The sequence below is a fragment of the Babylonia areolata genome, chromosome 29, assembly GCF_041734735.1.
Source record: "Babylonia areolata isolate BAREFJ2019XMU chromosome 29, ASM4173473v1, whole genome shotgun sequence".
Taxonomy (NCBI): Eukaryota; Metazoa; Mollusca; class Gastropoda; order Neogastropoda; family Buccinidae; genus Babylonia; species Babylonia areolata.
In genome coordinates this window covers 23,277,982-23,291,034 of record NC_134904.1, presented here as the reverse complement: position 1 = coordinate 23,291,034, position 13,053 = coordinate 23,277,982, and the positions used below count along the sequence as shown (strand labels likewise).

The 13,053-nt window shown below is 42.0% G+C and overlaps 1 protein-coding gene across 1 annotated transcript in view; it reads right to left on the bottom strand.

Moving 5' to 3' along the window:
• The window catches only part of LOC143275084 (uncharacterized), a 65,614-nt gene that overhangs the window by 7,803 nt on the left and 44,758 nt on the right, over positions 1–13,053 (bottom strand). The window contains exon 4 of the mRNA XM_076579152.1: positions 95–514. Coding sequence (XP_076435267.1) covers positions 95–514 — 420 coding nt within the window. The remainder of the gene's footprint in view (positions 1–94; positions 515–13,053) is intronic.

Genomic DNA, 13,053 nt, shown 5'->3' with positions numbered 1-13,053 from the left:
ACCTTGGCAACACATGGTATCGATGTCGATGTTCCACAAATATGAAATCATTGCAGTGAACTCCTTTCACAAACGTGCCACACACTTCTGATACCTGTTGGTGCTTCAGCCGTTGTTGCTGTACGTCCTGAAACTGTTGTTGCTGAGCGAAGCTCATCTGGTCGAAGGACTCCAAGGCGGTACCCCCTGACATCCTCGCTCCTCGAGCATTGCCTCCTGCATCACCGATGGCATATGACCCCACAGTACGATTTTCCGGTTTCGCTGTAGAACCCAAGGCGAGTCTGGGGAGAGCTGGGGCCTTCGCGAAATCATCGGAAGCCGTCAGTCTCAGCGCAGGCGCTCTTACGTCGGCTTTCAGCGCGACATCCGGAGCCATAGTGACCTTCTTGATCCCGCCGTTACCACCGTTTCGCCGCAAAGTATCGGCGGATTTTAAGGCTGACGGTTTGTTGATAATGGCGTAACCAGGGATTTCATGCGTGGAGGGGATCTCGTCTGACCACAGAGCGTCCTGCGAAGGGATACACAACAAAAGTAGATTGTCAGGTCATTGATATATACATGAATTGACTAAAAGCAAGTGGGAGTGCAAAAGTTATGCAGTTTGGAAGACTAATTTTTGTATTTTGTATTCCTTTTTATCACAACAGATTTCTCTGTGTGGAATTCGGGCTGCTCTCCCCAGGGAGAGCGCGTCGCTACACTACAGCGCCACCCATTTTTTTGTATTTTTTCCTGCGTGCAGTTTTATTTGTTTTTCCTATCCAAGTGGATTTTTCTACAGAATTTTGCCAGGAACAACTCTTTTGTTGCCGTGGGTTCTTTTACGTGCGCTAAGTGCATGCTGCACACGGGACCTCGGTTTATCGTCTCATCCGAATGACTAGCGTCCAGACCACCACTCAAAGTCTAGTGGAGGGGGAGAAAATATCGGCGGCTGATCCGTGATTCGAATCAGCGCCCTCAGATTCTCTCGCTTCCTAGGCGGACTCGTTACCTCTAGGCCATCACTCCACAGCCGGCTTAGTTCAGAGGACTTCAATTGTCCGTGAAAATGCGACACAGTACGTTGTATCAACTTGAAGTGTACATGTGTATATCAATGTTCCTTTAAGTGAACCAATCGGTAAAGTAACCAAAGCATCCATATTTTGCATGCTTGCTGAAGGTACCACACAGATAAAGATTAAATATAAAAGCTTACATACAATATCTACCCGTCCCATCTATCTACCTATTCATCCGTCATCCACTAGTACAGCATGCCACACCCAGAGCTACACCCATGGTTCCAGACATCAACACACCAGGCCAACAATCTGGCAGACCAGTCAACCTGTGAAGCAGTATTTGTGACAATGTGCCCAGACAGATCCGAGGAAGGCCCATATGGCTCATCTGTTTCGACGAAAACAAACTTTTTGAAGGAGTAGAAAACTTCACCGGCACCAAAAGTATACCTGTATATGGAATGCGTGTTCATCATTGAAATATTATTGATTGTTTTATTAAAAAATACATTTCTTGCTGATCTAGTCATTTGTCACAATCACAACTAACACTAGTGCCACATTTACCACTGTTATAATCATCTGTATAATGGTTTCATTTTTTAACCACAAAAGACGGTTTATATTTGTAAGTTTCGAAGTAGGTATACTTTTACAACTCAGTGGACTCAACAAGGTGAAGAGGAAAGGTGTGAACAGTCTGTCTCTCAGAAGTTCAGTAATACTCACCATAAATGTAGCATGAGATGTTTTAAAATTGCATTTTACTTAATCATGTATCTAGATGGAAATGAATGACACCCTACGTTTGCTGTGCTTTGTCAGTTTGTGTTCTGACGACGACTTGAAGGAAATGCCTCGGGGGGGCAGATCCTAGTTGGCAGAATAACATAGTTCAGACAGAAGTACTTCGCCTGAGCTCTATTTTATCCTTCAACATATTATATGGCGATAATAGTGCGTCAACAGGTAAGAAAATTTAAACATTAACACTGTAATAATATATTTTAGATATCATTGATAGATAAACTGGTATCGGGTGTTCAAGGTTCATAATTGTCTATAAAAAAAGAAAAGAAAAAAAAAAGAAAAAAAAAAGAAGTCAAAACGACTACTGCCAACGGTCAGTCTCGACGAAGTGTATGTACAAATCCGTTCGCATCTCTCAACCATTTGTAAGCAAATCCTAGTTCCTGGAGATTTATCATCACCTTCAGAAGTCACCTGTGGTGGATGAAGACGTAAACCCGAATGTAAGTAACTAAGCTTCGTTGTTGGCAGCATGAAACAGTGGCAACCATTGACTATTACTACTCTTATGCGCACTCATGGGAAGCCAAGAAAAACACAGAACACTGTTTGGAAATACATAAGATCTTTGGCTCTGCCTCCTTCTCCTAAAGATTTCTGGCAGAAAATGACAGAGCCAGAGAAAGGTAGCCTGTCTTTCGGGGCTGTGATAGCCATCTCTTGCAGCAGCTACTGGATGGCGCTAACGGCTGATCAGAAACAAAACAAAATAGAAAATCGTAACAGAGAGCGTGATTTTTGGTTTTTCTGTGTTGTTCACAAATCATACAGTGTATCAAAGTCTAGGAAGTCCAAAGATTGACTGTTTAATCAAAGCAAAGAAACATACAAATGAAACATTGATGTGCTTGAGTGTGTGTAAGTGCTGTGTGTGTTCGCACATGTGTGTGCACATCTACGAGCACATGCACTTCCATATGTGCATGGTATCTAAATTCTTGCTATATAAGTGTATTGTGCTAGCATATTTTCAACTGAAGACCGGAATTCCTGTTGATGTATTAATATAAAAGATTTTGTGTATGCATATCATTTTCAATTTATGTCCGTATTCTTTGTCGGCTCCTACTCTTCCCCCCCCATCCCCAATTTCCTTGTGAACCTGGTGCACTCGGTAATAAAGACAAAGTCATCCTATTCCATTACACGTCAGTATTATTATCAATATTATTATCAGATATTAGATAAATGACCAGTAACACCACTGAGTATATCATCACTCATCACACAGTGTTTAAATTGAATGTTCTACATGTCCAAATAAACTTGTCATATACTGGTGATTTTTTCTTGCAGTTTAAGTTTTCTCTAAATTATTCGCTGTTCCATCTGAGTGTCAGATTTAATTTCAAGGAAGATCCTCTAGATTCTGTGACACTTTCAGACACTCATACTGAAATAAGTCAAAATGGTAAGAAAGGCAAACGATTGGTTTAAACACTCCTAACCCATTCCTGGTCTACCTAAAGAATGGGGCAAAATGCCAACGATGAGTGAAAGTGAAGTAACAATCCTGACATCCATCTTCTCTTCCGCAGTGTGTGGGAGATGAAAGAGTGTGTGTGCTTTGTCTTGGCGAGGATCCAGTCTCTCCCACTTCACCACCACGCTGTATTTTCACGCAGTGAGGTCCCCTTCCCCCTTCCTTCCCGTTTCCTGCCAGTCAGCACATATTTGCAGACAGACTGAGCAACTTGTAACTGTCGACACATATCGCAGCGCACCACGACCTCCACGTTGTATCAACTGTTCGTTGGTTGTTTTACATTTTTAACTGCCACATTTGATGTCAACAGGATAGGCTTGAAGTGAAAATATGAAGCAATATACTGTAGTCAAATATATATTCATTGTAGTTTAATTACTGGTTTAATCATTTAGCCACGGACACCCGGTGCCTGGCAACGTTGAATCTATTGAGAAATGCGGAGAGATAATGGTTGACAGACACATTCGCTGACCTTATCGATCGGTCATGATGCTCATCAGGCTTCTCCCACTTAACTTCATCAATTTACCACTGTTTAACACACACACACACTCTCTCTCTCTTACGCACGCACGCGCGCGCACACACACACACACACGCATGCACGCACACAGGCACACACCCATGCACGTACACTCGCACAAAACTTGAATAAATATGATATTCAAATCAATATAAAACAATGGTTACTAAAATATAAAACACACTACAAAGGTCAAGGCACAGAAGCATCAATTCCTACATAAAAATTAACATTTAGCAGTAAAATATAGCATAGCAGCTCAAATTCAGCATGTATTGCAAAGTAAACATCATTATGCAAAACAAATTCACTTCCTAAAATAATCAATTTCAGCATTATACGCCAATTCCACAGTTAATATCTTTATGGTATAAACAACGTAACTTCCTAAATTATGAAAGCTCTCTCTCTCTCCCTCTCTCTGTCCCTTCCTCCCTCACACACAAACACACACACACACACACACACAATTTGGAAAAGCCTGTCTGGTTGACATGCTATATGAAAAAGAGTAAAATCAACAATTGAACTGACACAGGAATTTTGTTGGTTTTAGTTAAAAGAGATTTGAATTTATGAGTCTTGTAGCGTCTTCCAGAAGGTAAGAGTTCATGCTATGTTTATTTGAGATCATTTTTGCTTTATGAATAACTCACTGTTTGAAGAGCACACTTTGTCCTTTCTCACTCCTGTAATCTTGTGCACACATTTCTATTCTGTTCAATGCATTCTTACATTTCACACTTATTCTTCCAAAACAACATCATTATGAAAGAAATCGTTAACACTGATTCAATAAAACATTTGTAAAAATCTGACTCAGTCCTGAAGTTGTGACCACCCTGGAGGCGCTAGTTCGAACCTGCTGAGGACCGGGGAAAAAAAAGAAAAAAAGCGGCAATACAAGGGCATCGAGGAGTCATGACATGGGTGTGGCCCGGCCGCCTTAGAGTGTAAGGAATGAAGGGCCGAAACACTTGACCGAGGGGGGGCTTCTTCTCTGAAGACCTTGTACTGTTCAGCTCTCCCTAGAAGTTTCTTATCACTTAGACATGGGTAGGCCATTGACTTTTGGGAACAATGTGAATGACGCACGGGAAAGACCGAGTGACAGTGGGAAAGACGAGACTCTCAGGTACCATGGGTTGGCAGCCCACCTTACCCTAAATCAAACTGCCACGAGTTGTTCAAAGAAGAGATGCTCCCAGGATTCACCGAAAGGGGGAAAGAATGATTAATCAATCGGTGCCAACACAATCACGACCGGAAATGGTAAACGGACTACGATTTCACAACCGATGGAATTCCCTTGTGTTTGTGGGCGGAAATTCTCCACTGAGCGTGGCATGAAGATCCACAGGACCAAAAAAGGTTGTACGAAGAATTTGACGAATGCACAGCAGCGCACTGCACCAGCAGATAAGACGTCGGAAAACCAAGGCCAGGATTGAAACCACAGTGCCAAGAACATCCACGCTAATAATTCAGACTAATCGTTTGTACAAGATCTTGAAGCCAAACGCCAGAAACTAAACTTGCCACCTGCAAGTGCAAAAACGGAATGGGAAGAGTTGGACTAGAAAATAGTACGAAAACTTGATGCGCTAATAGGAAAGAACACCTTGGAACACAAATTAGCCACCTACGGAGATGTCGTGTAAACAACCTCTCGGGGAAACCTATAGAGTGAGAGAACCAAAGACAAGAACACCTCCTCAAAAATCCAGGCGACAACGAGAAATGGAGATAATCCGAAATGAAAAAAGAAAGCTCAAGAAAAGAATGAAGACGGCTTCAGAATCTGAGAAGCACGGCCTACAGAAACTTTGGAAAGACCTGAAAGCAAAGCACAGTGCCCTCAGTAAAGCAGAAACAGAAAGGAGGAAAAGGAGCAAAAAGAAGACACAAGACTGCTTCTTCCGAACCCCTTTCAGTTCGCCAGGAAACTGTTCGAGCAGCCCAAATCAGGGACACTCACAGTGGACAAAGAAACACTTGAACAGCATCTCAGGAAAACATATTCCGATCCGCAAAGCAAGAAACCACTTGGTCTCAAGGGTTTGGTTCATCTCAGGAAACTAGAGAAGAAGTTCAGCGATAAACCACCAACCCTTGAGGAAGTACAGACAGTGATCAAGAAAGCCAATGTCAAATTATCACCAGGGCCAAACGGAATATCCTACCTGCTGTCCAAGAAATGTCTTAAAGTCCTTGAGTGGCTCCACAGATCAGCATGAAGGAACCTGAAGATCAGCGACCAGTGGACGATAGCTGATGGCGTATGCATCCCGAAAGAACAGAATTCAAGTACTATCAGCCAGATCAGACCAATATCACTCCTAATTGTCGAAGAAAAAATCTTCTCTGTCATGGCTGCAAGACTGACAAAATACCTTACAGAAAATGAGTACCTGGATGTGTCAGTCAAGAAAGGCAGCATCCCAGGAGTTCCTGGTTGTGCAGAACATTCCACAATGACTTGGGATGTAATCCAAAGAGCAAAAGCAGAGAAAAAGGACCTAGACATGGTATGGCTGGATCTGGCAAATGCGTACCAGTCAGTTCCTCATGAGATGATCCAACTGGCTCTTGAGATACACGATGTACCAACGAACATCAGGGAAATGCTGAAGAAGTACTTCCATGGCTTCTCAGTGTGGTTCACTACCAAGGAATACATGACAGATTGGATCAATCTGGAAGTGGGCGTAGCCATGGGCTGTGCAATTTCTCCAATCCTGTTCATGCTGGCAATGGAAGTGATCTTGAAGGCCTCAATGAAGGTCACAGATCAAACCGACCTCGGCAACGGATACCGGATACCTCCTTTGAAAGCCTTCATGGATAACACAACACTCCTTTCAACAAAAAAGAATGACACCCGTGAAATATTGAAGCGGCTGGACAAGCAAGTTGCCTCAGCCAGGTTGAACTTCAAAGAAATCACGGAGCATCTCACTGTATAAAGAAAGGGTAGCTGAAACGGTCACATTCACTGTAGCCAACCAAGCCATTCCAACGGTGTCAGATGAGCCAGTCAAGAGCCTTAGAAGATGGTATGATGAGACCCTGAAAGACACAAAATTAGGAAAGGAAACCAAGCAGACAGCAGAAGAAGGCCTGCATATCATAAACTAGTGTGGCCTTCCTGGCAAATACAAAGTGTGGTACCTACAGTCTATGCTGATACCAAAGCTCCTATGGCCTCTCACGATATATGATATCAGGTGTAGCACAGTTGAGTCTTGAGGCTGAGATCAACAAGTACACACACAAATGGACTGACACTCTACTGTCGCCAAGCAAAGCTGAGGCTACCTCTGAAATCCCTTGTCGAAGAATACAGGGTAGGGAAGGCAAGACTTCTCAGCATGCTCGAAGACTCATGAAACAGTATTATGAGATCCAACCAACCCAAGCTGAAGACTGGCCGGCAGAAAATGGAAAGTCAGGGAGGCAGTCAGTGCAGCGAAAGAAAGTCTCAAGTCGAAGGCACACCCAAACAAACAAACAGGGCCTGGGATCGACAAAGATGTAACGGTGGTCCAAGGCAAAGGGGAAAGCAAAAAGATACATGATCATACAGGAGATCAAGAAGGAAGAAGATGATAAGAGTCCAGAAGGCAGTCCAGCAAGGCCAGCAGGGGCAGTGGAGAACATGGGAAAATGCACTCCAAAGGAGCCTCAGCTGGAGCGAAATGTGGAACATTGCCCCTCTGGGGATCAGCTTCATCCAAAGATCTGTGTACTCAGTGGTTAAAACGTCTGCCAGGAAAAAAAAATGGCGGCAATACTTGGGCATCCAGGAGTCATGACCTGGGTGCGGCCCAGCCCCCTTAGAGTGTAAGGAGTTAAGCGCCGAAACACTTGACAGGGGGGGGTTCTTCTCTGAAGACCTTGTATTGTCCAGCTCTCTCAAGAAGTTTCTTATCACTAGTACTTGACCACTGACATGGAGGTTTTTGAGCTTTTGTAAACAATAAATTCCAGGCTGGTGTATTTTTATGAATAAGACTGGAATTAGCATTCAAGTTTAATTGATTGTTTAAACTGTCCCTTGATATTAATGCTCATTCATACACTCAACGTTTACACCAAGAACAAAAAGGCCTGGCACAGTGGATGGATTCTTCCTAAAACCATTCAACATTTCTTTCATCCTCTGCATATTCAGATCTCAGTTTTCCCACCACTAGGTTGCAAAAGCATTCACACGGTCAAAGTAAATATTGTCAGAATGTGATTGGTCTTGCAGTCATCAGAACACTTTACTATGTTATAGTGTGCCAGCAGTGTCACCCCCCACCACCCACACTCTGTCCCCTCCCCCCCAACCCCTCCTTCTTATCTCCCTTCCTGCTCCATCCCAAGTCCAGTCTTTGAGGTTGTGCCGACACCACGCCATCCTTTGATTGTTGGTTGTTGTGGTAACATGTTTAGGAGTTGTGCTATGTGTCAGGGGTTTACTTTGTTCAGACAAAGTGGGAAAGAACATTGTAATGTGATTAGTGAGTTGGCAAACTATGAGAGCATTGAGGGTCAGTGCTATGTTGTTGCACATTGCTGTTTACCAGAGGTATGTTGGAAGTAATAATTTCCTTACATGTACTTGTGTCAGTTGGACACTTTGTGAAGGCTAAGAGATTTTGTTTGGAAATGGTAACACACAGTTTAATTGAATGATGGGTAACATGAGTTGGAACACAGGGTTGTATTGGTCAGTGATATGTTTTGTACACAGTATGGTAATTGGTATGTCACTGCTGGTAGCAGGTAAGCTTGATGAAGCTTGTATTTCCTCACATAGATCTATGTGTGAGAGGAGTGCATACTGGTGGACATGTGATGAAAGGTGCTGAAAGGGTGAAGGCCTTTCATGTCAGTGATGTCCAGATATTTGAGATTTTATCTGACCTGGGTTTTGGTTGTGTGTTTGTGTTCCAGGTGTGCTGCTTTAGGTGTAGGGTGAACTTTTTACTGTGTGCTGATTTGTAAAGTAAACACTCTATAAAAACCACTCCATGTGGCCCTGCTATTGATGTGAGGAGAGAGTGAGTGAGTGCATCATTAGTTGATCCCATATCCCCCCTGTCTTTTCCCCTCTCTCTTCTATCAGAATCGAACCACACAGCACTTTTTTACAACTATAAGGGCGGTATCAGTGCCAATATGGTTATTTCTGTATGAAGTAAAGACGGCGGGTGATATGACAGTGCCTAGAAGGGAGCCAGTGGAAGTGTACTTCACAGACCAGAGGACTTGTTGAAATCGGACCGACAGGTAACAGCAGGAACACGGTGCGTGGAAATCATTATGTCTTTAAGTCACTTGGAACACCAGTTAGGACAGAGTATTCATCTTCTCTCCTGTTTGCATTCCTGAGCCCCCCCACCCCCCGCACCCCCTTCATCCTCAAGCCTTATAATGAATGCTGCACAGTTGCCAGGAACTTAATGAAAAACGGGAGGCATTTTCAGCTCCCTCTTTCTCTCGCCCCTCGCCCACCCACCCCCCTATCCCCCCCCCACTCCCCAACCCTCCCTCCTCTCAAAATAAGCAAGTCTTCAATGACTCATACGTGGACCGATCAACCACGGGAGTTACTGAAGAATGTATATTAAACAAGAGGCAAACCATTCGAGACTCACGTTTGTGATTTCTGCTGTAGTGGTACAGTGGAGGATGGGTGGAAAAGGGTTGGGAGTAGGGGATTAACAGTACATACAATTAACGATACAAATAATATTTTCGCTCACGAAACCGAAAACGCCGAAGTAGAAGGGGCAAGGGGACGATTGATATAGTATTATTGCTTACCGAGAGAAACGGTGTTTGTCGAACTGGATGCTGTGAGCTGGGAACGGAGCAATTGCACCCCAAGTATCCTCATCGATCGGCAATTCACTGTTTTACAATCACAATATAGATCTGTCAAAATTTCAAACTTTCCCTATCTTCATTACTTTTCGGTTTCCGTAAATCGCAACAAATTCGCCTAACAAATCTACTGGTGTAATATACATGATAATCACTGTGGGCAAGTCCAGTCCTTTCGGCCAAATTATAATCAGCGGATCGGACAGGTTCTCAAATTCCGAACAGTGCAGACTGAGTCTATCACCATTTATCCCACTGAACAAGGATTAAAAAACAACAAAAAAACAACAAACAAACAAAACACACACACACACACACACAAAAAAACACACCAAAAAACCAGGCTGCTCCATGTCGGAATCCCGTGAAAACGAACCAAAATTACGAATGATATTTTCCAAACAATTGCAGAAATTGGCCACTGTTAAAAAAACCGGAAAAGTAATCAAACGCGCATGTGCAGCATGAGTTCAGACCAACTGACCAATTCTGGACCACAAGTCCAGAAATCTGTTGATGTAGATGGTTGTCCATGGACATTATACAGTCTATTATTTTGAGGCCTGTGTACAAAACATTCTCTAAAAATCTATCTATTTATCTACACACACACACACACACACATACACACATATACACATACAAATAGTAAAGAGTGGTAACTCTCCATTCACAAGGTACACAACTTCAAGTCAGTGCTGCTTACGCTACAGATTCAGCTAGCACACAGGTAAATAAAAGGAAGCGCCGGGCCTGTCCCTGCCTGACATGTGCACACAGTAGCAAAGACAGCCAAGAGAGAGTTACCACTCTTTACTATTTGTTAATGATTTCATCTCCATGCCTAATTGTTTGGTCATTTCCAGTTGAAAAATCACCGAGGCAACCATGTGTTTATTCTGTATTGTCCATGTGTTCTGTGTGGCTTGGTCAGGATTAAAGAGGCTATGCCAGTCTTGAATAAAAGCTAATTTGTGTTTCCACATTTCTTCTGTCTTTGCTGTTGTGTGCACATATCAAATGATCGGTATAAGGACAGGCCCGGCGCTTCCTTTTCGAGGAAGTGTCTGGGTTTGTTTTAATGTTCCTTTTATGTGAATGGAGAGAGATACTACAGAGAATATTTACCATTTATTTGTTGGATGTTTCTTATTTTTAAAATTGGTTGTGCAATACCCTAGTGTCTTAACATGTGTATATGTGCGTGTTTTCTTGATATATTTCGATTATTTAAACGAGACGTTGACCTCGCCTCAGGCACACCCCAACATGTATCTGCACAAACCAGTCTACGACAAGCTGATCGATACTCAAAGAAACGATCGTTCAATTTTTCTTTCATGTTCATTCCACTTCATTCTGTTAATTCAGTATCCACGTAATAACACATTTTAAATCATGTTCTTTGATATATCTCTTCGCTCTGCTGCCGATGATAGAACTTTCCGCGTCCCAAAAGACAAAAGGGGACAGCACGGTGGTCGAGCCTTTTCATCATCTGCTGTTCAAATATGGAACTCTTTGCCTCACCACGTCCGTCACAGCCCCTCACTGCCTTCCTTTAAATCTAATCTCAAGACTTTCCTCTTCCAGCAGCATGTCCTCTAGACCCTCTCTTATACATGAAAGTAGTTAGCTGATTGTGTAGGTATATTTGTAACGCTTTGTTGTGTGTGCGTCGAATGTATGTATGTATGGATGGATGGATAGATGTATGCATGTATGTATGTACGAGTCTGGATGTGCATATATATGTTTATTGTGCATGATTGTGAGTTGAGGACTGAATGTGTTTCATATGTGTGTGTGTGGATTGTAAAGCGCTTTATGCAACGAGGAAAGCACTGATAAAATACCCAGCTATTATCATCATAATTATCTCGATTATTTAAAAACTTCTTTTAATTCGACGGTAAAGGAAATGTTCACATGCTTCAGGCACACCGCAACATATAGCTCTTTTCTCCAGATCTGCAAAAACCAGTCCACAACAGGCTGACCGAAAATGAAAGAAACGCTTGTGTCAATTTTTCTTTTGCATTCATTCCAGTTAATTCAGTATCCACTTTAGAATATTCATGTGCAGAAAATGCATTGATTGTGTTGTTAGTGTCACTGTGTTTGTTTTGTCCAGAATTTGCATTTCTTTTCTTGTACTTCCGAACAAGAAAAAAACGATGTCATGCCCTCCTCTGACCGAAAATTGCCTGCGTTCTCACAACTGGGAAGGAGGATTATAGAAGTTTTGGATCAGGATCAAGCGTCAACGAAATAAACCTTTAATGATCCGGAGATACGGCTTAATTCTGAAGATTTACAACCTATTATTGGTATGACGTGAAGATGTTCTTCCTACTATGTTTAATCCAAATTTGGCATTGGCAGACAAAGTATTTCAAGAGAAAATGAATTCGTTAAGGTTTAACACGGACGGACGGACACACACACACACACACACACACACACACACACACACACACACACACACCTGAACACGGGGTTATAACATAGACTCACTGTGTTTGCACAAGTGAGTAAAAAAAATTAAAAAGAATTCACCACAGTATATTCAGATTGATGTCCCATTGATTCACTTAATTCTACTTTTCTTGGAAGATGCATGCATTAATGTAACTTCTATATTGAATAGAACAGAAGAATTACTGGTTGAATTAAAAATGATAGAATCACTGCTGGCCATACTTCAGATAAAACTATTAAGTTTTGTGAATAAGTAATTAAAAGTAATGGAACATGACAGTGGAAAAACGTTTGGCAGTGTACATAGTATGTAGTATTTCTATGCCCTTCACACAAGTGCACTGTCATCATGATCTGGGGAAAGAACTGTATTTGTTCCTATCTTTAATCCAGATTTGGTATTGACAGAGAATGTTTCCAGAGAAAATGAATTTACCATGGACACACACACACACACACACACACACACACACACACACACAAATCAGCCATTGCTGAAATGGAGAAATACTATTTGCAAGCTCCTTGTCTATTTTTTTTCCCAGTGAATATTTCTAACACAATTTTTTGCGAATGCTAATGATTAATAAAAAGAAAAAGAAAAAAAGGTTTATTTGTTAAAAAAAAGAGGCTTATTTGTTCCAAACGAGCTGATTTTCTTCGCAACAATTAATGTTTTCTTAGATCATCACAGTGATCGAAATGAGATGCTGAACAATAATTATATCATATGTTTGTGCCATCCTAAATTTTAAATGGGCACTATCTCACTGAGTGTGTTCAATGTGAGACGTTATCCAACGCTAGACGACAGTTTTCTTCGATTTAATTCACAAATCATATAGTCCAAGCATGGAAGT